The sequence below is a fragment of the Pristiophorus japonicus genome, chromosome 3 (assembly GCF_044704955.1).
Source record: "Pristiophorus japonicus isolate sPriJap1 chromosome 3, sPriJap1.hap1, whole genome shotgun sequence".
NCBI classification, from domain to species: Eukaryota; Metazoa; Chordata; class Chondrichthyes; family Pristiophoridae; genus Pristiophorus; species Pristiophorus japonicus.
Genome location: NC_091979.1, coordinates 107,263,407 through 107,290,358, shown reverse-complemented (window position 1 = coordinate 107,290,358; position 26,952 = coordinate 107,263,407). Strand labels below are relative to the sequence as shown.

The window sequence follows — 26,952 nt, the reverse complement described above, 5'->3', positions numbered from 1 at the left end:
TCTCACCATTTATTATGAGTGTAACAATTACCGATGAGGTACCGAACAACTGCGCGAAAATGCAAAGAACAGTCAGCATCTTGGAAACGTTCTCAGAAGGGAACGGTTGGGAGGCCTTCGTGGAGAGACTCGACCAATACTTCGTGGCCAACGAGCTGGAAGGGGACAAGAACGCCACCAACCGAAGGGCGATCCTCCTAACTGTCTGTGGGGCAACAACCTATGGCCTCATGAAGAATCTCCTAGCCCGAGCAAAACCAACCCGAGATATCCTACTAAGATTTGTGTACGCTGGTCCGGGAGCACCTAAATAAATCCTAAGGAAAGCGTTTTGATGGCAAGATATCGGTTCTACACATGTCAACGATTGGAGGGCCAGGAAGTGGCGAGCTACATCGCCGAACTAAGGCGCCTCGCAGGACATTGTGAGTTTGAGGGATTCGTAGAACAAATGCTCAGAGACTTTTTTGTACTGGGCATCGGACATGAGACAATCCTTCGCAAACTGTTGACTGTAGAAACTCCGAATCTGAGTAAAGCCATAACGATAGCCCAGGCATTTAATCAGCGACAACACCAAGCAGATTTCGCAGAACAAAGAAGTTTCGGCCAGTACTGTGCATAAAGTAATGTCGGTTTTGAGCAGAAATATACAGGACAGAATGTACACGCCGGCTGCTGTGGCCCGACCTCAATTGACCCAGAGTCTGCCATCATCTGTTAATGCGAGGCAGTTAACACCCTGTTGGTGCTGCGGAGGTGATCATCGGCCCCATCAATGCCGCTTTAGGCATTATGCGTGCAATAGTTGCAGAACAATGGGACACCTGCAACGAATGTGCACACGAGCTGCAAACCCTGCAAACCACTACGTTGCAGAGGAAGATCGATCCACAGTGGATCAGACTGAGTTGGAAACTCGTACGGAGGAGGCAGAAGTATACGGGGTACACACATTCACGACGAAATTCCCACCAATAATGGTGAAAGTTGAACTGAACGGCATTCCAGTATCTATGGAGCTGGATACGAGGGCAAGTCAGTCCATAATGAGTAAAAAAGCCTTCAACAGGCTGTGGGGAAAGAAGGCACACAGACCCAAGCTCAGCCCCATTCACACTAAACTAAAGACTTACACCAAGGAACTAATGCCTGTAATTGGCAGTGCAGAAGTCAAAGACTCCTATGATGGGGCAGTACACAAACTCCTCCCACTGTGGATTGTGCCAGGGGACGGCCCCACGTTGTTTGGCAGAAGCTGGCTGGGGAAAATCCGCTGGAACTGGGACGACATCAGAGCGCTTTCGTCCGTCGACGATGCCTCATGTATCCAGGTTCTAAGCAAGTTCCCATCATTATTCGAGCCAGGCATTGGAAGCTTTTTGGGTGCGAAAGTGCAGATCCATTTGGTTCCCGGTACGCGACCCATCCACCACAAGGCACGGGCGGTACCGTACATGATGCGTGAAAAAGTGGAAATTGAGCTGGACAGGCTGCAACGTGAAGGCATCATCGTGTCGGTTGAATTCAACGACTGGGCAAGTCCGATTGTCCCGGTATTCAAGGAGGATGGTATGGTTAGAATTTGCGGGGACTATAAAGTAACAATTAACCGTTTTTTACTGCAGGACCAGTACCCGCTACCCAAGGCAGACGACCTATTTGCGACCTGGCTGGAGGGAAGACGTTCACCAAGCTGGATCTGACCTCAGCCTAAATGACGCAGGAGCTGGAGGAGTCTTCGAAAGGCCTCACCTGCATCAACACGCACAAAGGTTTGTTAATCTATAACCGGTGCCCGTTCGGAATTCAGTCGGCCGCGGCAATCTTCCAGCGGAACACGGAGAGCCTGCTGAAGTCGGTTCCTTGCACAGTGGTCTTCCAGGATGACATATTGGTTACAGGTCGGGACACCATGGAACACTTGAAGAATCTGGAGGAAGTTCTTAGTCGGTTGGATCGCGTGGGGCTCAGATTGAATGCTCGAAGTGTGTTTTCCTGGCACAGGACGTCGAATTCTTAAGAAGGAGAATCGCTGCAGACGGCACCAGACCCACCGCCGCTAAGATGGAGGTCATCAAGAACGCGCCGCGACCACAGAACGTGACGGAGCTGCGGTCGTTCCTGGGACTCCTTAACTATTTTGGTAATTTCCTACCTGGGTTAAGCACCCTGCTAGAACCTCTACATGCGCTACTGCGCAAGGGAGACGACTGGGTATGAAGGAATTCACAAGAGGCTGCCTTTAAGAAAGCCAGAAATTTATTGTGTTCTAACAAACTGTTTGTCCTGTATAATCGATGTAAACGATTAGTGTTAGCTTGCGATGCATCGTCATACGGGGTCGGGTGTGTGTTACAACAGGCTAATAATTTGGGGATTTTGCAAACGGTTGCGTATGCATCCTGGAGTTTGTCTAAGGCCGAAAGGGCCTACAGCATGGTTGAAAAAGAGGCTCTGGCGTGCGTTTATGGGGTAAAAAAATGCACCAGTACTTATTTGGCCTAAAGTTCGAGCTTGAAACTGACCACAAGCCGCTCATATCGCTGTTTTCTGATAGCAAAGGGATTAATACCAATGCCTCTACCTGCATCCAAAGATGGGCGCACACACTGTCTGCCTATAACTATGTAATCCGCCACAGACCGGGCACAGAGAACTGCGCAGATGCCCTCAGTCAGCTACCATTGTCCACCACCGGGGTGGAAATGGCATAGCCAGTGGACTTGCTCATGGTCATGGAGGCATTTGAGAATGAGAAGTCCCCCATTACGGCTCGCCAGATGAAGACATGGTCAGGATCCTTTACTGTCCCTGGTAAAAAGCTGTGTCCTCCATGAGAGCTGGTCCAGTGTCCCAGTGGAGATGCAGGAAGCGATTAAGCTGATCCACAGACGCAAAGACGAGTTGTCCCTACAGGCGGACTGTCTTTTTTGGGGCAATCGCATGGTCTTGCTCAAGAAAGGCAGAGACACATTTATTTGCAAACTGCACAACACCCACCCAGGCATCGTAATGATGAAAGCAAAAGCCAGATCTCACGTGTGGTGGCCTGGCATTGACTCAGATTTAGAGTCATGCGTGCACCCAGAGAGACACCGTTAAGTTTATGGTCGTGGCCATCTAAACCGTAGTCGAGGATCCATGTAGACTATGTGGGCCCATTCCTAGGCAAAATGTTTTTAGTTGTCGTGGACGCTTACTCAAAATGGATTGAATGTGCAATAATGTCTGTAAGCACATCCACGGCCACCATTGAAAGCCTATGAGCCATGTTTGCCACGCACGGCTTGCCTGATGTCCTAGTCAGCGACAATGGGCCATGCTTCACCACTGCTGAATTCAAGAAATTCATGACCCGCAACGGGATCAAACATGTCACATCTGCCCCGTTCAAGCCCGCATCTAACGGCCAGGCAGATCGGGCAGTTCAGACCATCAAGCAAAACTTGAAATGTGTGTTGGAAGGCTCCCTGTAGACTCGGTTGTCCCAAGTGCTGCTCAGCTACCGCACCAGTCCCCACTCACTCACCGGGATTCCCCCAGCTGAGCTGCTCATGAAAAGGGCATTTAAAACAAGGCTCTCTCTTGTCCACCCTGATCTCCACGATCACGTGGACGGCAAGCGGCATCAACAAAGTATGTACCATGATCGCGCAAATTTGTCACGTGATATTGAGATCAATGATCTTGTGTTTGTGCTCAATTATGGACATGGTCCCAAATAGCTCATTGGCACGGTCACAGCCAAAGAGGGGAGTAGGGTGTTTCAGGTTAAACTGACCAATGGACAAACAAACAGAAAACATTTGGACCAAATCAAATTGCGGTTCACCAACAGCTACGAACAACCCGAAGAGGACACCACCAACTTTGACCTTCCAACACACACACACAAGTGGCAACTGACATCATAGTTGACCATGAAACCGAACTCATCATCCCCAGCAGCCCGGCAAGGCCAGCTGCCCAACAGCCCAGTGAAGAACTGACCAACCCACCAACACCAGCAGTTGTACCGAGACGATCGACAAGGAAGCGCAAAGCCCCAGATCGACTCACCTTGTAAATAAGCGTACTGTTGACTTCACGGGGGAGTGATGTTATGTATTTAATCCTTTGTAACTTGCATTACATCTGACCACCAGAGGGCCTATCTGTTGAGTACCAAGGGATCCCAGCATCCCTTGGGAGCACGTATATAAGCAGGCCACCCACGAGGTACCTGCACTTTGCAACCTTATTAAAGGAGCTAAGGTCACACTTGCTCATTATACACAGTACTCAGTCTCAACATTTATTATGAGTGTAACAGAGAGGTCACGTGTTTTCAGTGTATGTGCGTGCACCGATTGGCTGGAGCGACTGTCAGTCAGACAGTCTCAGCTCATATTGGAGACCAAACCATCCTAGAGTTCAAGAGTTAGGATAGTCTCAAAATCGATGGAATGGTTAGCTGATCCAAAATATAAAAAAGGTACGTACCTGTACTTTGAAAATATTTTCTGAACAATTTTTATTGGAATTTCCATCAGTGTGGTGTTGGTGGGCCCCAAGATGTCGGCTCTGAAGTTGGGTAAGTTGGGTAAATTTATTTTTCATTGATATTTTTTACCGGCTGTGTTGTGCGCATGCGCCATCTGGCGGCCGGGAATAGTTCCGAACGAGGGGGGGTTCCAAATAAGGGAGCTACGGATCAGGGAGGTTCAACTTGTACCTGTCTGCATTCTGAAATAAGATGATGTATGGTTCCAATTGAGAAACATGTCAGTTCTGCCAGTTGTAATTAAGGGAGGTCGAGGAGTCGGGAGCAGCGGGAGGTCGAGGATCGAGGCCTATAATAGGCCAGGAGCAGCGGCAATCAGAGCAGCAGTCGGGAGCAGCGGGAGGTTGAGGATCAAGGCCTATAAAAGTGCAGGAGTTTGGGCAGTCGGAGCAGCAGTCTCAGCAGCAGTCGGAGCAGCGGAAGTTAGAAGATCAAGGCCTATAAAAGGGCAGGAGCAGCGGCAGTCAGAGCAGCAATCGAGAGCAGTGGGAGGTCGAGGATCGAGGCCTATAAAAGGCCAGGAGTTGGAGCAGTCGGAGCGGTTTTGGGGAGCAGGGACACGACTAAACAAAGAAGTAATAAGAAATCGAAGTGTGACGTCACAGCCAAGCGGGTAAATGATTGCCTGGTGGATTGGTGAATATTTAATCTTTTTCGTTTTCTTTTTCTTTTCTTATCGTAGGTAACCTTTGGCATTGTTGCCAAATTAAGTTATTGTGAGGGTTAAGTCATGGCAGGAAAGCCCAGACCCGTGTCATGCTCCTCCTGTGCTATGTGGGAAGTCAGGGACGTTTCCAGTGTCCCTGACTATTATATGTGCAGGAAGCGTGTCCAGCTGCAACTTCTGACAGACCGCATTGCGGCACTGGAGCTGCGCATGGACTCACTCTGGAGCATCCGTGATGCTGAGGATGTCATGAATAGCACGTTAAGTGAGTTGGTCACACCGCAGGTAAAGGTTACTCAGACAGCTAGGGAATGGGTGACCATCAGGCAGAGCAGTGGAAGGAAGGTAATGCAGGGGTCCCCTGCGGTCATCTCCCTCCAAAATAGATATACCATTTTGGATACTGTTGAGGGAGATGACTCATCAGGGGAAGGCAGCAGCAGCCAAGTTCATGGCACCATGGGTGGCTCTGCTGCACATGAGGGCAGGAAAAAGAGTGGGAGAGCTATAGTGGTAGGGGATTCTATTGTAAGGCGAATAGATAGGCGTTTCTGTGGCCGCAATCGAGATTCCAGGATAGTATGTTGCCTCCCTGGTGCAAGGGTCAAGGATGTCTCGGAGCGGCTGCAGAGCATTTTGGAGTAGAAGGGTGAACAGCCAGTTGTCGTGGTACATATAGGTACCAATGATATAGGTAAAAAATGGGATGAGGTCCTACAGGCTGAATTTAGGGAGCTAGAAGTTCAATTAAAACGTAGGACCTCAAAGGTAGTAATCTCAGGATTGCTACCAGTGCCATGTGCTAGTCAGAGTAGAAATAGCAGGATAGTGAAGATGAATACGTGGCTTGAGGAATGGTGCAAGAGAGAGGGATTCAAACTCGTGGGACATTGCAACCGGTTCTGGGGGAGGTGGGACCAGTACAAACCGGACGGTCTGCACCTGGGCAGGACTGGAACCAATGTCCTAGGGGGAGTGTTTGCTAGTACTGTTGGGGAGGGTTTAAACTAATATGGCAGGGGGTGGGAATCTATGCAGGGAGACAGATGGAAGTAAAATGGGGGCAGAAGCAAAAGGTAGAAAAGAGATAAGGAAAGGTGGAGGGCCGAGAAATCAAAGGCAAAAATCAAAATGGGCCACATTACAACATAATTCTAAAAGGACAAAGAGTGTTAAAAAAACAAGCCTGAAAGCTCTGTGTCTCAATGCAAGGAGCATTCGTAATGAATTAACTGCACAGATAGCTGTTAATGGATATGATGTAAGTGGGATTACGGAGATATGGCTCCAGGGTAACCAAGGCTGGGAACTCAACATCCAGGGGTATTCAATATTCAAGAAGGATAGAAAAGGATAGAAAGGAAAAGGAGGTGGTGTAGCGTTGCTGGTTAAAGAGGAGCTTAATGCAATAGTAAGGAAGGACATTATCATGGATAAGGTGGAATCTGTATGGGTAGAGCTGTGGAACACCAAAGGGCAGAAAATGTTAGTGGGAGTTGTGTACAGACCACCAAACAGTAGTAGGGAGGTTGGGAATGGCATCAAACAGGAAATAGGGATGCTTGCAATAAAGGTACAGCAGTTATCATGGGTGACTTTAATCTACATATAGATTGGGCTAACCAAACTGGTAGCAATACGGTGGAGGAGGATTTCCTCAAGTGTTAAAGGGATGGTTTTCGAGACCAATATGTCAAGGAACCAACTAGAGAGCTGGCCATCCTAGACTGGGTGTTGTGTAATGAGAGAGGATTAATTAGCAATCTTGTTGGGGAAGAGTGACCATAATATGGTAGAATTCTTCAGTAAGCTGGAGAGTGACACAGTTAATTCAGAGACTAGGGTCCTGAACTTAAAGAAAGGTGTCTTCGATGGTATGAGACGTGAATTGGCTAGGATAGACTGGCGAATGATACTTAAAGGGTTGACAGTGGATAGGCAATGGCAGACATTTAAAGATCACATTGATGAACTTCAACAATTATACATCCCTGTCAGGCGTAAAAATAAAACAGGAAGGTGGCTCAACCGTGGCTAACAAGGAAAATTAGGGATAGTGTTAAATCCAAGGAAAAGGCATATAAATTGGCCAGAAAAAGCAGCAAACCTGAGGACTGGGAGAAATTTAGAATTCAGCAGAGGAGGACAAAGGGTTTAATTAGGAGGGGGAAAATAGAGTATGAGAGGAAGCTTACAGGGAACATAAAAACTGACTGCAAAAGCTTCTACAGATATGTGAAGAGAAACAGATTAGTGAAGACAAATGCAGGTCCCTTGCAGTCAGAATCAGGTGAATTTATAATGGGGAACAAAGAAATGGCAGACCAATTGAACAAATACTTTGATTCTGTCTTCACTAAGGAAGACACAAATAACTTTCTGGAAATACTAGGGGACCAAGTGTCGAGCGAGAAGGAGGGACTGAAGGAAATCCTTATTAGTCAGGAAATCGTGTTATGGAAATTGATGGGACTGAAGGCCGATAAATCCCCAGGGCCTGATAATCTGCCTCCTTGCATACTTAAGGAAGTGGCCCTAGAAATAGTGGATGCATTGGTGGTCATTTTCCAACATTCTATAGACTCTGGATCAGTTCCTATTGGACTGGAGGGTAACAAATGTAACCCCATTTTTTAAAAAGGAGGGAGAGAGAAAACAGGGAATTATAGACCAGTTAGCCTGACATCGGTCGTGGGGAAAATGTTGGAATCAATTATAAAAGATGTAATAGCAGCGCATTTGGAAAGTAGTGACAGGATCGGTCCAAGTCAGCATGGATTTATGAAAGGGAAATCATGCTTGACAAATCTTCTAGAATTTTTTGAGGATGTAACTAGTAGAGTGGACAAGGAAGAACCAGTGGGTGTGGTGTATTTGGACTTTCATAAGGCTTTTGACAAGGTCCCACTAAAGAGAGTAGTGTGCAAAATTAAGGCACATGGTATTGGGGGTAATGTATTGACGTGGATAGAGAACTGATTTGCAGACAGGAAGCAAAGAATGGGAATAAATGGGTCCTTTTCAGAATCGCAGGCAGTGACTAGTGGGGTACCACAAGATTCAGTGCTGGGACAATATATATTAATGATTTAGACGAAGGAATTGAATGTAATATCTCCAAGTTTGCAGATGACACTAAGCTGGGTGGCAGTGTGAGCTGTGAAAAGGATGCTAAGAGGCAGCAGGGTGACTTGGACAGGTTAGGTGAGTGGGCAAATGCATGGCAGATGCAGTATAATGTAGATAAATGTGAGGTTATCCACTTTGGTGGCAAAAACAGGAAGGCAGAATATTATCTGAATGGTGACAGATTAGGAAAAGGGGAGGTGCAACAAGACCTGGGTGTCATGGTACATCAGTCATTGAAAGTTGGCATGCAGGTACAGCAGGCGGTGAAGACGGCAAATGGCATGTTGGCCTTCATAGCGAGAGGATTTGAGTATAGGAGCAGAGATGTCTTACTGCACTTGTACAGGGCCTTGGTGAGGCCACACCTTGAATATTGTGTACAATTTTGGTCTCCTAATCTGAGGAAGGACATTCTTGCTATTGAGGGAGTGTTCACCAGACCGATTCCCGAGATGACAGGACTGACATATGAAGAAAGACTGGATCAACTAGGCTTATATTAACTGGAATTTAGAAGAATGAGAGGGGATCTCATAGAAACATATAAAATTCTGAAGGGATTGGACAGGTTAGATGCAGGAAGAATGTTCCCGATGTTGGGGAAGTCCAGAACCAGGGGTCACAGTCTAAGGATAAGGGGTAAGCCATTTAGGACCGAGATGAGGAGAAACTTCTTCACTCAGAGAATTGTGAACCTGTGCAATTCTCTATCACAGAAAGTTGTTGAGGCCAGTTTGTTAGATATATTCAAAAGGGGGTTAGATGTGGCCCTTAAGGCTAAAGGGATCAAGGGGTATGGAGAGAAAGCAGGAAAGGGGTACTAAAGTTGCAAAAATGATCAGCCGTGATCATATTGAATGATGGTGCAGGCTCGAAGGGCTGAATGGCCTACTCCTGCACCTATTTTCTATGTTTCTATGTTAACTTAGCTATACACTAAACAAATAATCTAACTTGCAAAATACTAACCAAGAGCTTACATGACTCTAGTATTAAGATAAAATGGCAGTCCACTGCATACAGAAGCAGATAGTGTAGACCAAACAAAGAAGGGTTCTTTTACTTTGGATCAAAATAGCCTTGGGCTTTGGATAAAAACAAATAATCAGTGTGTGACTGAGGCATTGTTGGGGAGTCTTCCTGAGTCTATTATCTAATAGGTCGGCAGACCCGATCTGGTGGGAAACACCAGCAGCAGGAGCGGAGATAAAAGGAGGAGCCAGCCACTGCAGGGAGCAGCGGAAGCCACCCTGACAAGGCGACGGAATCAAAGAGGGCGACAAAACCAGCATCACAGGATCCCAGGTAGCTTAGCTTATTGGTGGCATACCTTGGAGCGAGATCGAGCCCAGCGGTGGGGTCGGAACCCAGGAGAGGCCCGGAGGTCGGCGAGCAGTGGGAGGCCCGGAAGTCGGCGAAGAGAGGGAGGAGCGAAGGTTGGCGAGGAGCGGAGGTCACGACGAGAGGGATGAGTGGAAGTCGGTAAGGAGCGGAGGTCGGCGAGGAGAGGGAGGAGCGAGGTCAGCGAGGCCCGGAGGTCGGCGAGGAGCAGGAGGAGCGCAGGTCGATGAGGCCCGGAGGTCGGCGAGGCCCGGAGGTCGGCGAGGAGAGGGAGGCTCGGAGGTCGGCTAGGCCCAGAGGTCGGCGAGGAGAGGGAGGAGCAGAGGTTAACGAGGTGCGGGTGGGGACATCTGCGAGGAGCGGAGGATGACATCAGCGAGGCCCTGAGGTGGGAAGTGGCAAGGAATGGAGGTCGGGGCCGGTGAGGCCAGGGCCAGGAGCGGGATAGTCGAGGCCCAGTGTGGACCAGCAGCGGGGTTGGGGCCCAGGGAAGGAGCAGCACAGGCCAACAGCATGGCCGTGAGGCCGCCACTGCATCCTATGAATCCTAGGGAGAGTGGATTTGTGGGAAGGAGAAAGGAGGACAGTAGGAGTAAGGGTGTGTACTCGACCCATGCAGCGGAGCCTGGTCTCCAGTCATCTTGGATTCCCTTGCTGCTGGACCAAGATCTTGCTCTGCCAACGCTGGTGTGCAATGGCCACCCCACGTTCAAAGAATTCACACACAGGCATCTTCCACCCTTCAAAATGAAGTTCGGGACCTGGAACGTCAGGACCGTCATGAACAACCCCAACAGCGACAGACTGGAACGTCGCATGGCTATTGTTGCCCAGGAACTCAGATGTTTCAATGTAGACATCGCCGCCCTAAGCAATACCTGGTGGGCAGGGAAAGGGCAGCTCAAAGAACAAGGTGGTGGTAAGGTGGTGAAAGGTAAACCAGAAGAAGGACGCCGCCTCCATGGGGTAGGCTTCACCATAAAAAATGAGCTAATGGGCCGTCTCAGAGACTCTCCTTGTGGGATAAACGAACACCTCATGACTCTTCGGCTCACCCTAGCCCGGAACCAGTGGGCTATGGTCTTCAGCGCACACGCCCCAACATCGGAAGCTACAGACAAGACCAAAGAGGAATTCTACTCCAGCCTCGGACAATCCCTGTCCCGAGTCCCAACGGGCGACAAGCTGATCCTCCTTGGCCAGAGATGGAAAGGACACAGACCTCTGGGGAGGTGTGATCGGCAGAGAGGGGGTGGGGAAAACCAACTCCAACAGTACCCTCCTCCTGACAAAATGCTTAGAATATGGCCTTGTCATAACCAACACCTTGTTCCATCAGAAAGACAAATATAAGGCTTCATGGCAACACCCTCGCTCCAAGCACAGGCATCTGCTAGACTATGTCATCATCCGAGCGAGGGACCACAAGGGCATGTGCATCACCTGCACCATGACAGGAGCCGACGACTGTTGGACGGACCACCACCTAATCCGCTCTGTCATCGCCATCAACATAGCCCCAAAAATAGCAACGGCAACAGAAACAATGCCGCAGAAAAATCAACGTTGGAGCACTCAAAGGTCCTGCTAAGAAAGCCCTATTCAGTCAGTGCCTCACTGCCAACCTGACGAGTCCCAGTGACCCAGAGATGCAGAGTGTCCACAGTGCCTGTTCTACCCTCAAGGCCTCCATAATTAGCACCTGCAAAGAGACGCTCAGTCACTCGACCAGGAAACACCAAGACTGGTTCCCCGAGAACGACCAGGAGATCCAGGAGCTAATAAGCTGCAAGCGCAAGGCATTCTTTAACTGGAAACAGCAACACAACTTGAGAGCAAGAAAGAAGCTCTACAGATGTCTGAAGTCCGAGGTCCAACAAAAAAGCCGCGACCTAAAGAACAGATGGTGGGTGGAGAAAGCATAGGAGATCCGACAACCACGACATGCAAGGATTTTTTAGCGCAGTCAAGAGCACCTACGGCACAAGAACGCAAGGCCCTACCCCACTGCCGGCCAAGAATGGAGAGGACAGAGAGGCAGTCAGTGCCCGCTCGAAGGAGCACTTTGAAGATCTCCTTAACCGAGACTCTATCTTCGACGTGAGTGTCCTCGACTCCATCCCGCAGCCTGATACCCACCACCATCTCAGCACAAACCTAGCCCAACATGAGGTAGAAAAGGCCATCCGACAACTGAAGAACAACAAGACCCCAGGAGCAGATGGAATCCCCACCGACGCACTAAAATATGGCGGAGAAGCACTATTGATGCAAATACATGATCTAATTTCTCTTATCTGCAAGGAAGAGCATGCCAGGGGATCTCAGAGATGCCATAATCGGAACCATCTTCAAGAAAGGCGATAAGTCCGATTGCGGTAATTAGAGGAGTTTCCCTGCTGTCTGCCACAGGGAAAGTAATTGCAAGAATCCTCCTCAATTGCCTTCTCCCCCTGGTTGAAGAGCTCCTTCCAGAGTCGCAATGCGCATTCCGCCCACTAAGGGGCACAATGGACATGATCTTCATCGTGTGGAAAATCCAAGAGAAATGTAGGAAACAGCACCAACCCCTGTACATGGCCTTCTTTGACCTCACAAAGTCCTTCGACACTGTCAACTGAGGGGGATTATGAAGTGTCCTTCTCAAATTTGGCTGCCCTCAAAAGTTTGTTACCATCCTTCACCTGCTTCATGATGACATGCAAGCCGTGATCCTGACCAATGGATCCACCATAGACCCAATTCACGCTTGGACCGGGGTCAAGCAGGGCTGCATCATCGCGCCAACCCTCTTCTCGATCTTCCTTGCTGCAATGCTCCATCTCACCCTCAGTAAGCTCCCCACTGGAGTGGAGCTAATCTACAGAACAAATGGGAATCTATTCAACCTCTGCCGACTCCAGGCCAGGTCCAAGGTCGTCCCATCCTCTGTCATTGAATTACAATATGCAGACGATGTTTGCGTCTGCACAATCAGAGGCTGAACTCCAAACCATCATCAACACCTTCACTGAAACGTACGAGAGCATGGGTCTTACACTAAACATCCGTAAGACAAAGGTCCTCTACCAACCTGCCCCCGCCACACAGCACCGCCCCTCGATGATTAAAATCTACGGCAGGGCCTTGGATAATGTGGACCACTTTTCATACCTCGGGAGCCTACTGTCAACAAGGGCAGACATCGACGGCGAGGTCCAACACTGCCTTCAGTGTGCCAGTGCAGCATTTGGTCACCTGAGGAAGAGAGTGTTTGAAGGCCAGGACCTCAAACCCGGTCTCATGGTCTACAGAGCAGTAGTGATACCCGCCTTCCTATATGGTTCAGAGACATGGACTATGTACAGCAGGCACCTCAAAACACTGGAGAAGTACCACCAACCCTGCCTCCGCAAGATCCTGCAAATCCATTGGTAGGATAGGCGTACCAACGTCAGTGTTCTCGTTCAGGCCAACATCCCCAGCAAGGAAACATTGACCACACTCGATCAGCTCCATATGATGGGCCACATTGTCCGCATGCCCGATACAAGACTTCCAAAACAAGCACTCTACTCGGAGCTTCGACACGGCAAGAGAACCCAAGGTGGACACAGGAAACGTTTCAAGGACACCCTCAAAATCTCCTTGAAAAGTAAAACATTCCCACTGACACCTGGGAATCTCTGGACCAAAGCCCCTCAAAGTGGAGAAAAAGAATCCGGGAAGGCGCTGAACAACTCGAGTCTCTTCGCCGGGAGCAAGCTGAAGCCAAGCGTAGACAGCAGAAGGAGCGCACGACAACCCTAGCACACCACCCACCTGTTCCTTCAACCACCGTCTGGCCCACCTGTGACAAAGACTAGGTCCCACATTTGACTCATCAGTCACCTGAGAACTCGTTTGTAGTGTGGAAGCAACTCATCCTCAACTCCGAGGGACTGCCTAAGAAGAGTTATCTAATTGCGTGTAATCTTGCTGAGGCTACCACAGGCAGACAGTTACTACTTTCAAAGACATGTCTGTGTATTAAAGCACACTTAGAAAGGGAGCTGTGTAACCAAATTGGCCTTTGATTAGTTAAATCACTTGAAGTGGGATTTTCCTTATAGTACTTTACAGTATCTGAGGGAAACTCTGTTCACCAAAAGGCCTGAAGGGATACAAATGTCAAGAATGCAAAGGCCCCATCCTCCCTTTTGGGTGGGAATAAAAGATCCCATGGCACTATTCGAAGAAGAGTAGGGAGTTCTCTCAGTGGCTGGATCAATTTTTATCCCTCAACCAACACCAGCATTTATTTTTATTTATAGTCAATTATTTCATTGCTGTGTGAGGGACCTTGCTGTACACAAATTGGTCACTGCATTTGTCTATAAAATAACAGTAATTACACTTCAACTCAACAACAAGAAAAACTTGCAATTACATAGTGCCTTTAACGTGGAAAAAACATCCCAAGGCACTTCACATGGGCATAATCAAACAAAAAAGAACACCAAACCAAAAAAGGAGATATTAGGAGGGGTAACAGATAACTTAACAGTTGTTCATCTGATAGGCTCATGTTTACATTTCTCATTAAAACTTTGGGCTTAAACTCATTAAGACCATACTATAACCTTGGACATTGAACATAACTATGTTATATTGTTACTGTTATATAAATTAAGTGAAACTCAGCTAATGCTGAAATTTTATAAAGTTTTCAAGTTACCAGTGTGCTTAGAATGATTTTGAATTTCTAGGGTTTTGTGAAATAGAACGTTGACCTTGCAGATTTTACTTGTGTCAGTTTTATATTATTTGATTCCCTGTATTTTTATCCTTCTTAATTATTAGCTACATTCTGATTGACACATTCTTGCAGGTGACAGGGGAAAAGTAAAGTTATGAAATATGCTCCAATTTAGCACTGAAATGGACCACAGTGCTATTCTTACAAAGCCCTGAAAGGAGATTGTAAAAACTTACATGCTTGATGAAGAGCTCTGCCAAACGCTCTGGTTCCTGAAGACATTTTTCCAGTTCTCCCAGGAAATAACTATAAAGAAATATAAACGGTAATCATTCTACAACTTTGCCTCAGTGGTTCATAGTTCTCTTTTGAACACTATGACTAGCTCAGCATGAAATCGCTTATCGTAATCATTTAAAAAAGTCGACTCAAAGTTCCACATGAAAGATTACTAACTAAGCACAAAACTGTACGGATTAAGGCCAAAACTGGGTATCGACAAGAAACAACAGGTCTTCTTAAGAGGGCAAATGTCTTGGTTGGGGGGGTGGGGGGAGGGTGGTGGGGAGAGCTGAAAACATGGAATGGAATGATCCAGGGCTCAGTATTTACAATCTATATTAATGACTTGGATGAAGGGACCAAGTGTAATGCAGCCAAGTTTGCTGATGATACAAAGATGGGTGGGAAAGCAAATTGTGAGGAGGACACACAAAATCTGCAAAGGGATATAGACAGGCTAATGAGTGGGCAAAAGTTTGGCAGATGGAATATAATGTGGGAAAATGTGAGGTTATCCATTTTGGCAGAAATAATAGAAAAGCAAATTATTATTTAAATGGAGAAAAATTGCAAAGTGCTGCAATACAGATGGACCTGGGGGTCCTTGTGCATGAAACACAAAAAGTTAGTATACAGGTACAGCAAGTAATCAGGAAGGCAAATGGAACATTGGTCTTTATTGCAAGGGGGATAGAGTATAAAAGCAGAGAAGTCCTGCTACAACTGTATAGGGTATTGGTGAGGCCACACCTGGAGTACTGTGTACAGTTTTGGTCTCCGTATTTAAGGAAGATTATACTTGCATTGGAGGCTGTTCAGAGAAGGTTCACTAGGTTGATTCCCGAGATGAAAGGGTTGATTTATGAAGATAGGTTGAGTAGGTTGGGCTTATATTCAGTGGAGTTCAGAAGAATGAGAGGTGATCTTATTGGAACATATAAGATAATGAGGGGGCTCGACAAGACGGATGTAGAGAGGATATTTCCACTCATAGGAAAACTAAGACTAGGGGACATAGTCTCAGAATAAGGGGCCGCCCATTTAAAACTGAGATGAGGAGGAATTTCTTCTCTCAGAGGGTTGTAAATCTATGGATTTCTCTACCCTAGAGAACTGTGAAGGCTGGGTCATTGAATATATTTAAGGCGGAGATAGATAGATTTTTGAGCGATAAGGGAATAAAGGGCTATGGGGAGCGGGCAGAGAAGTGGAGCCGAGTTGATGATCAGATCAGCCATGATCTTATTAACATAGAAACATAGAAAATAGGTGCAGGAGTAGGCCATTCGGCCCTTCGAGCCTGCACCACCATTCAATATGATCATGGCTGATCATGCAACTTCAGTACCCCATTCCTGCTTTCTCTCCATACCCCTTGATCCCTTTAGCCGTAAGGGTCACATATAACTCCCTTTTGAATATATCTAACAAACTGGCCTCAACAACTCTCTGCGGTAGAGAATTCCACTTCTAATAGACTGTGACCCCTGGTTCTGGACTTCCCCAACATTCTTCCTGCATCGAACCTGCCCAATCCCATCAGAATTTTATGTTTCTCTGAGATCCCCTCTCATTCTTCTAAATTCCAGTGAATATAAGCCTAGTCGATCCAGTCTTTCTTCATATGTCAGTCCTGCCATCCCGGGAATCAGTCTGGTGAACCTTCGCTGCACTCCCTCAATAGCAAGAATGTCCTTCCTCAGATTAGGAGACCAAAACTGTACACAATATTCAAGGTGTGGTCTTACCAAGGCTCTGTACAACTGCAGTAAGACCTCCCTGCTCCTATACTCAAATCCTCTAGCTATGAAGGCCAACATACCATTTGCCTTCTTCACCGCCTGCTGTACCTGCGTGCTCACTTTCAATAGCAGAACAGACTCGAGGGGCCAAATGGCCTACTCCTGCTCCTAGTTCTTATGTTCTTATATTGGGACTGCTACTGTGCCTAATTTATATTAATGACTTGGATTCTGAAACGCAATGCAAATTAGCAACATGTGGAAAATAAATTTACGCAGCAAGTTATGATGATCTGGAATGCCGTGCCTGAAAAGATAGTGGAAGCAAATTTATTAACAACTTTCAGCAGGGAATTGGATAAATACTTGAAGGGGGAAAAAAATCAATGCTATAGGGAAAAATCAAGGGAGTGGAACTAATTGGATAGCTCTTTCAAAGAGCCAACACAGGCACGATGGGGTCGAATGGCCGCCTTCTGTGCTTTATCATTCTATGGTTCTATGCCAAACTAGGAGTCCAGAAATTAAAGAATGAGCTAACCAAACTGTGAATTGGCAGAACAATGGCTGATGAAATTTAAAGCAGACAAGTGTAAAGTACTGCATATAGAAAGGAAAAATAGGCAACATGCATACTTTAAGAATGGTATTGAAATAGCTAACAATGTGGTTGAACAAGGCCTAGGTAGAAGTCTTGGTAGGCTCAACTCTCAACATGTCCAACCAATGCAGGGAAGGAACGAACAGAGCCAATACAGTGTTGAACTACATAGCCAAAACAATAGAATACAAGTCAGAGGAGGTAATAATCAAAAGGTACATTGATCTGGTCAGACCACATCTTGAGTACTATGCTCAGTTCTGTTTGCTGATAAACAAGGGAAATGTTCAAGCACTGGAGACAATGCAGAGAAGAGCCACAAAGCTGATCAAGAGTGTGAGAAACCTGTATTATGAGAAAAGACTGAATAGACTTGGGTTTTTAGCCTGAAAAGGAGGCGTCTGAGAGGTGATCCTATAAATATATACAAGATAGTAAATGGTATGAAAAAGAATAATCTGGAATATTACTTTCAATTAAAACTTTGGGATGTAGGTCAAGGGGCAACAGGTTGAAATTAATAATAGGTATCAGGAGGTATTTCCTCACACATAGTCATCAACACAAAATGGACTCTCGGGCAACAATGGGGGAATGTATTATATACTGTATATGAATGCACAAAGTATTTAAAACAAAGTTCACAAGCTAGAACTTTATATTCCTGGTTATAACATTTTCAGGTGACATAAAGAGAAAAAAGTGTGGAGGGCTATAACTAAAGGATTTTACCACAGCACTCAGCATAAGGATGTTCTACGGAGATTGTGTTAAGACAGAATCGATGTAGATAGAGTTGATGAAAGGAAATAATGCAATTCTCAATGTGCATTGTGTGCCTTCAAACTGTGGAGCTGAGATAGAGGAGAAGATATGTATATAGTTAAAATGTTTAACAATGTGATGAATGCTTTTCAGAATGCAAACAAGACTGCTTCCTAGATCAGTGGAGGCAATTTTTATCTGCCGGCTACCAATTTCTTGCTTGAAAAGAAGGTGGCCAGCAGTTCAAAATTGGGTGTGGCAAGGAAAGGGTGGTGGTGGTGAGGGGCACGCAGGCTGCCACATTGATACCTAAGGCTGCCTGTTACAATTTTTAGGTGGACCTGTAAATGGGAGGTCAGCATGCTCAGTTGCTATATCATCATCATAGGCGGTCCCTCAAATCGAGGATGACTTGCTTCCACGTCAAAAAGTTCACAGGTGTTTCAATGAAGGACCTAAAATTCCAGGTCCCGAACTAAATCTTGAAGGGTGGAAGATGCCTGTGTGTGGATTTTTTTAACGTGTGATGGCCGTTGCACACCAGCCACCACACAGGCTTGACAGAGCTAAGTCTTGGTCCAGTAGCAAGGAATAACCAAGACGACTGGAGACCAGCTCTGCTGCACGGAACTAGTGCGCACACATATCGCAGAGTGGGCTGGCCCGTGCTGCCCCTGAGCCCTCACCTCTTCTGGGCCCCGAACTCACGCCTCTCCTGGGCCCAGATCTCATCGCTCTACAATCTCTCGCCGCTCCTTTGCCCCGACCTCGCCGCTCCTGCTGTACCTACCCACGCTCCAATCACCGATCTGGATCTTGTAACGTCCCTCTTCACTGCCGTTGGTCTCCTGCTCCAGCACGTGCTGCTCCCTGGAGTGGTATGCTGCCACGCTGCTCCTTCCACTCCCCAACCTGCTCTGATGTAGGACCCTATTTGGAATTTTCAGATACAAGTGTGTGAAGGGTGCACTGCGCACTGTCACACTGAGTACGGGAACATGGGAGCTACATGAAACAACGATGCAGATACAATGAGGCTTGGTCAGTGGCTTACCCCATTTAGCCAAATCTGGCAGCCGGCTCAGCATGTGAGCCGCTCAGTTTCCACCCTCCCACAACCAGCGAACTGTAATGGGGTACCTGTAGTTTGCCAGTACCATTCAAAGGAGGCTTGAACCTGAAAATGGTTTGAGCCTTCAGATTTTGGCTTTGTATCCATTTCCAATGAAAATTGAAAATCAAGACATGTATGCTTCCAGTCTAACAAGGAAAGAAGCAAGGCTTCATTTAATCTGGGCAATTAAATGGGGGAAGCAACTGATATGAGAGTAGAAAAACAATTGGGAAATAGCTACATAATTCGGTTTAAGGTGAAAATAGAAAAAGATAATGAAGAGTCAAGGATGAGATAGAAAAAGACAAAGTTCAGTGAGATAAGAGGGGATCTAGCCCAAATTAACAGGGCAGAAAATGTAATAGTTCAATGGATCAGCGTGGGGAATGTTCAAATTAGATGAATAAAGAACAAAATAGATACATTTGTACAAGGCAAAATGGGGGTGCATTAAAGAATAGAGTTCCATGGAACAATAGATGAAACTAAATTGAAACTTAAATTGGATGTATATGATCAAATTAGGTCTAAAACTAAGAAAATCCTGGGGAAAAAATAAAGTGTAGTGGGGTGGTTAAAAAGGAGTCTTTTAATATTTTAAAAGCTGTTACACCTTACCATGATTTGAATGTGTGTAAGCTGCTGTTGCAATTTATGATTTCATCTGAATTTGGTATGTTACAGCTTGGAATTATTTATTCTAGGTATTATAACTGCAGGAACATATTAATGTAAATGTGTTTGATACAATTTTCCACTTCCAGTAAGCTATCCCACTTTAAAGTCAGCTTGGCTTCATGATAAATCAGACCTTTAAATAAGGATGGTAAGATATGGATTCTACAATAAATGTTTGTTAGAGTTAACAGTAATGAATTTACTTCATAAAATGCAAACTGTTCACTTGTTCCTTCAGCAATAACCAACTAAAATGGCTGCATACTCACCTACTGTGCCAGTCGTAAATCTGGTGAATGTTTCCAAAAACTATCTTCTCTTTTCCTTTCATGTCATCAAGAACTCCTTTCTCTTCTAATTTTTTCATGAAACCCTAATATCAGAAAATTGCAGAAACTGACACCATCAAAACTTAGAAGCTCCTGCAACATATGCCAAGTCAGCCAGTTGAATATTTCACTTTCTTACCAAGTATTTGAAGGATTCTATATAAAGTATTCTACCTTTGTGCAGTCCATAAGAAGATGCGTATGTTATTGAAGCAAAGAACGAGGTTAGCGGTCAAGAGGTTGTTATTTTTGTTGAGGGTCATCGACCTTTGGAGCAAGTTGCTAGCTCAAGCAGTGAGCGCAGATTCGCTGCAAGCATTCAAAAGGGAGCTGGACCAATTTTTGTCTGAGACCGATATCATTGCATACAAAAGGGAGGTGGGATGTGCGTCATGGTCTCCTGGAACTCGGTTTAATTGCCGATGGAGTTGGAGAGAAATTTCCCAGAATAACCTTTTCTTTAAGGTTATTTTTTAATCTATCTTTTTGCCTCTCCCAGGAGATTAATTGAATGCTGGTTGGTGGGAAGCATTAGCGGGTTCATGGTGCTTAGTTACAACATGACTGTATGGGACAAGCTGGTTGGACCTGGTGGTCTTTCTTGTCCATCAGTTCCATATGTTCATAATGAACTCTTACTCTTTTGGTAAAGAAGCATATCTTACTAAATGCTAAATAACTACATAAGTTGCTTCACAGCTCGGACTTATAATTTAACCTCCATTGAAAACTATGAAGTTGCAATAATTGAATGGATTGAATTGACCAGCACAAGACAACAATCATCAAGGCATAATTATAATCGCAGAAAGGTAACAAAATTATATAGAATGTAGTCGCTAAAAGCTCAGAAGGTAAGTGTATATGATACTGAGACATGCAGAACTCAACTTTGTTTTCTGGTATCTGCTGAGTTAACTGATCACAGCCAGTGAGACAATCACCGAGACTGATTAGAGAATTGGAAGGGGGACGGACGGTATATTATCATTACAAGATAAATACTGAAATACAATTACATTGTGCTTCAATGCAACCGTGCCTACCTTCAAAGGGCTATTTTTAATTTCAAGTTAAAGCTTTAATTCTTAGATCGACAGCAGGTTCAGAAAAATGGCCTTCTCTTTGGGACAGTTGGATTTTAAGTTTGCAGCCCAAACATTATGGTATTGAAGTGAACACCAATATTACAGTAATTCAGCTACCTTAGTTTTATTACTGTAATATTGCACCTTAACTACTAAATGAACTTCTTTCTGCTTGTCCAGTCTTCCATTTTTCTCATATTCTCCCTTTTTTCCCTCTGCATCTATTTTTCTAAGTTTTTAATATTGCTTTTTCACTATCAATCTATTATCTTTTATTTAATAGTTTAAAAGTTTAAAACCATTTGCATACCTCATTTATTCTGTCTTCCTGCTCCTACCATCCATTTCAGAAGTTGGAAGGGAAATGGTACTTTGATTAACTAAAAACTCGCTCCGAAGGCTGTTTTTTCAACCAGTGGAATGGGAAGGATGTAAAGGACTGCATTACCATATGAGGTAGTTAATCTTTTGTGCGGATAAAGGGTTGCGGATAAAAATGACCTTATAACTTTTGTAACTGAAATATATCCTCAAATTAAATCAAATCTAAATTTATTATTGGAACTTTCTTTTATTTTGCTGGAGTATATTTCCACAAATATAAGGGCACCCTCTGGTACCTTCAAGAAGCCAATCTTCATGTATGAGCTTCGATGTTTCGGGGCTAATTTTGACTTTGGTTAATTGCGTAAAACAGACCATATTGTTTCATCTATTTCTTGTACGTCTATGCCGATTTCTATTGACTTCAATGGGCGGCTGAATCAATATTGCCTGTTTTACACTATCACCGAAAATCAAAATGAACTCTCTTCCACATCCCGAGTGTGATTAGCCCTTTTTCATTATGTAGGCATAATACCCCAGCCAAGTCCTGTCCTCACCCAATGATGACACATGTACACATCACAGGAGCTGGTGATTAGCAATCAGGAGCAGGGAAATCTGGCTAATTTACCTTCCCCAACACCATAACTGCTGTTCTGGGTGTGATCAGCTCATTCAGTCCAGACCAGGGATTGAACTTGGGGCCTTCTTCTCTTTAATACTTAGTATTATACCAGACTTTACCCACTCGATCATTGTGAAACAAAATGAACACTTTTAGTCGTCAAAATATTTATTCTTCTCCATAAATAAACTCTTTTCAACCACAATCACTTATGTTCAGGGTTACTTGCCACAAAAGTCTTGGTACTGGATGAATTACAAGGCTTCCTATTTATCTAGTCAGATCAAATTTTATTGCCTTAAACAGTCAGAGATAACATGCTTCATTACATTTGTATTTGAGGTTATTTGGAACAATTATATCAATTTATTCAGGAACATTTCCTCCATATTTTAAAATGTTGTATTTTCCAAATATTCCATTTACTGTAGTTTATTAATTGAAATACAGTAAATATGATCAAATCAGCAAATATTTATTTAAATTCTACATTAAACGGTATTGTGGTTTTTTCAGTATACTTTCTACTAAATACAGCAACACGTTGCTATAAGTAATGATGTCGAAGTACATTAAGCAAGTGCCTGTTAGTCATCTGCAATAAAATAAATTGAAAGACAGCCTAATTGTGTTGCAAGACAGAAACTACATTGGACCAATTTGAAAAGGGGAGGGTAGATATCAGACAATAATGATTAGATTTAATAGGTATACTAACAGTTTAAAGATCAACCTTGATTGTATGCTTGTTTAAATTAAGTTATGAAAGGCAGACTATGCAACTGCCACTATAACACCAAATTGGCCCAGTGCAGTCTTCTTTAAAACAAGAGTACCCTTTACAGTGAACATCAGTAAGCTCATTTCACTGGTATGCTAGTTAGATCAAATTCATCTTACCTCTACCACAACTCCCAAGTCTTTCACATAATCCTTCTCTGTTTGAACAAGCTCATTTAAGACATACCTGTAATAAGATGGAAAGATTGTATGTGGATGTGATAAGAATTCTGTTTGCACAATACCCTTCACAGTAGGTTATGTTTAACAACAACCATCGACAAAACTCTGAACATTAGAACATAAGAATTAGGAGCAGCAGTAGGCCATTCGGCCCCTCGAGCCTGCTCCGCCATTCAATAAGATCATGGCTGCTCTGCGACTTCAACTCAACTTTCCCACCTGATTCATACCTAGATGATTTGTAACTAATTACTACCTGGCCTTAATAATAAACAAAAGAATTCGGGAAATCTTTAAAACATTTTATTCAGAAAATCAAGCACGTGAGAGATTGGAGTAAAAAACAAAAATTGCTGGATATTACAGCAGGTCTCAGTGTCTGAAAAGAAAAAAGATGGGTGGGTCAACCTTTTGGCTTTGTTTTCAGATTTCCAACATTTCCAGTTTCTGTTTTATCGCCAGAGGATTTTGGAAGCCTCTGTGAATTACAGGATGACAATGCAAGTGAAGGATTCAGAGGACATCAAAACATCATAAGCTATGAGACTGGTGCTAAAGTGATTTCAACAGTCATCTGAACCAGGATTGGTTTACTGTTTTATAATTCATCAAAAGGCACATGGTATTTATCAGAGTTGATAATGACTTTTTCCACACAACATAGGTTTTCCATTGATGGTGTCTGCTCCTTTGAAGCTAAATTTAGCATTACTTCAGAATTCACAGCTTTAGTTTGTATAGTATTACCTGACTGTTGGAAAGAAAGTTGTGGAAGATTCACCATCCACTGCATATTACAGTAGTTGATTTTACCAAGGCAGTGCAATCAGAAATTGAGTGTCATGTCACAACAGCAGGATTACACCATGGATTCAAATCAACTACTTCAATCCCACTTGTATAAAAATTAAATTATCAACATCCTTGAGGAATTTGCTCATTTTACCCGAGGCCAACCAATGCTTTATAATCAGAAGATCTCCATGGCAGTTAATCTCTTAATTCATATCTGAGTAAACATTGAGACAAAAGTAGGAACCTGATCTCAAGTAGAATTTAGGCATTCAATACGAGTCTAAGAATTAATATTAACACAGTGCTCACAGCAGGGTTACAGAAGCTGATGTGTAAAACTGATCCATTCACTTCTATTAGGACTCGGTCTATTGGATGACAATAGTAGAATCTGATCAAAACAATCAGGCCAGTTAAACATTACCTGTGTAAGAAAGACATAATAAACAGCATACCAAGCTAACCTACACATAGGCTGGACATAGATGGGCAAAGAAAAGGCATTTAAAAGGAGCTGCATGTCATAATTAAAATGTAATGCCGAGACTCTGAATCAATAATCTGTTTATTTTTATTATAGTAGTTCTATTATTTTAACAGGACATAAGTCCAATGTTATCAAATTAATGCTGGAATCTGGACTCCCAGCTGTTATCATAATCCAGCAGGCAAAGCAGCGCAGTGAAATATTTTTGAATAAAAATTTTATGAAGTTTCTCAAAGGTGGAATCAGCTTACAAAGTAAGCTATGGGTTATTTTTTCAATGATTTCTTAAGTTATATAGGTCTTTGGCCTCATTTACAGTAAATACAGGCCTATCAAACCTCCCACAGTGGCAGTCTCAAGCAGGTGAAAATATTATGGCATTCTTTTTTACAAATGATGTTGTGTTGTTGTCAGACTCACTTGGGGTTCTAGCGTGTTTTACTCACCATATTGAACAATGGTGGGACATGATGATGGTTGCCCCTAATGCAGAATGATAGCTTTGTATTGCTTTGGAGGGGATCTCAAGGGGGGGAAATTGCCCCCTTTTGCACCTCCCATTTGTGCCCCTGGGGGCCAATAACGGGTGAAAATGGGTTTACGACCGGGCGCAGCAAATTGAGTGATGCCCGCAAAATTTCCTGCTGCTTTTGCACTGGTGTTGAGACTTAGCGTCTTGGATTGTGACGTCATCCTGTGTACAGCGCCCCGTTAGTGCCCCGCATCAAAAATTCCCTCCGACCCGCTGCCTGAGCACCTGGTGTTAACAACTGCAGGTAGAGGAGGCGGTATGCAGTTGGATGGCCGCTGGAAGAGCGGTATTTAAAGGCGTCGACATCCGGTTTAATTTTAGTCGGCAAAGAATGCGGCATTGTCAGTTTGGCATAGGCAAACAGGCGTTTTGAGCGATTTCAGCATTTTTCACTTTAAGGAGTCTTCTGCCTCAGAAAAATTATTCACTTTCATTTGGGTCAGATTTCAAAGTGCAATATTTCCATACTTTAATGGGGGCAGTACTGGCACTGGACCTCGCCAACGTTGGAGGCAGCGAGAGAGATTGCAAAATGTGGTCAGAGGGAGGAGGGCCAACAGGTGGCCTTACCCTCCCAGGGTATTCCAGCAGCAGTTCTCCTACATCAATTTCACTGCCGAACAGTGTCTTAGAAGGTTCTGGTTCACCAAGGACGTGGTCACAGAGCTCTGCCACATCCTGCAACCAGACCTCGAGCCTGAGACCAGGGTGAGGACGGCTCTTTCAGTGGCAGTCAAGGTCACCATCACCCTCAACTTCTAGACCAGTGTGCAGCAGGCGACATATCTAACATATCGCAGTTTGCCATCCATTGCTGCATCTGCTCGCCGCTGGCCGCGGGACAAGGGCGATCCGCTCTCCACCTGGCTCATGACTTCCCTTAGCAACCCCAACACTCCTGCCTAGCACTCATATAATGACAGCCATGTTGTCACCAGGAACGTCATTGAGCAGACCATCAGAGTGCTCAAGCAACGGTTCTGCTGTCTTGACCGCTCGGGAGGAACTCTCCAGTACTCGGCTGAGTGGGTGTCCCTTTACATCAGCGTCCTGCATGCTGCACAACCTGGCCATCATGAAGGCACAGTCATTGCCAACAGGCATAGCCCCAGCACTTCAGGAGGAGGAGGAGGGAGATCAAGAGGAGGATGAGGACGAGGAGGAGCAGGAACAGCAGCGACGGAGGAGGCAGCCACTCAATAGGCCTTATGGAAGGGTGGTCCATGACCGCCTCATCAGACTTTGGTTCCAATGAATTCGAGGCCACTTCCCGGTTGTTCAACAAGTCCCCATCATTCCGTCAATTTTTCATTCCATACCACAGCCCAAAACTGAATTGAGACACAGCATCAAATCTGCAACATTCCCATAATAAATTCCCAAAATTCAATAACCTCATATATACAACAACAATATTAACTCATCACTCTTGTGCAAACCCTTACTTCCCTCTTTACAGTGCCTTTTCCTTATCTACAGCTCCAAAATATGTCTTTCTTTACATAGTGTCTCCTCAGTGGCTGCAGCATGGCTGGTGGAAGGCTGCTGAAGTTCAGTGCTAGAGACTACAGATGGCCTTGCAGGACGCCCTTGACCAGCTTTGGGCCTGGAAGGCCCAGCTGTACACTGCGCCACCCCAGGATGGGTGGAGGCAGTCTGGGAAGATGGGCTGACAAGCAATGGCAAGTGCAATGGCGGAGTGGCAATGATGGGATCAAGAATGCTGTCACCTTGACAGAAGACAGCAGGTTCCTGCTCCATTGCCACTCCGCCGGAGCAGCACCTCAGCATCCCTACCAATCTGCTCAAGGACAGATTGGTGGCCTGCTGCGACACCGTGAGATCCCCGGTAGACTGTGGTGGACCCAGTGACGATGGCAGCGGTCATAGCTTGCATGACATCCAGATGAGGCTGCATGAGAGCAGTCTGATACTCGATGACAGCATTCCTGATCCCACCACAACCATTGTCTGCATTACAGCACTAAGACATTGTGTGGCTTCCGCCTGTGCTGCAGTGGAAGCTATCTGAATCCGCACGGTCTCTCTGCGAGTCCACCATTCTTTGCAGAGTGGACGTGATGGGCTCCATGGTGTACGCAGAGCTTTGTGCAATATTGGAGGCGGACTCCTCTGCGCTCCTTACCATTGCCGAGCCCATTGAGGTCTCATCCGAGTCCTGTGTAGCAGAACTTACATGTGAACGCGCTCTCCGGGGAGCTGG

The 26,952-nt window shown here is 45.2% G+C and overlaps 1 protein-coding gene across 1 annotated transcript in view; it reads right to left on the bottom strand.

Moving 5' to 3' along the window:
* The window catches only part of kalrna (kalirin RhoGEF kinase a), a 989,478-nt gene that overhangs the window by 95,820 nt on the left and 866,706 nt on the right, over positions 1 to 26,952 (bottom strand). Inside the window, exons 40-42 of the mRNA XM_070875649.1 lie at positions 22,852 to 22,918; positions 19,852 to 19,955; positions 14,637 to 14,706 (exon numbers count right to left, since the gene is read on the bottom strand). Of these exons, the coding sequence (XP_070731750.1) occupies positions 14,637 to 14,706; positions 19,852 to 19,955; positions 22,852 to 22,918 (241 nt within the window). The remainder of the gene's footprint in view (positions 1 to 14,636; positions 14,707 to 19,851; positions 19,956 to 22,851; positions 22,919 to 26,952) is intronic.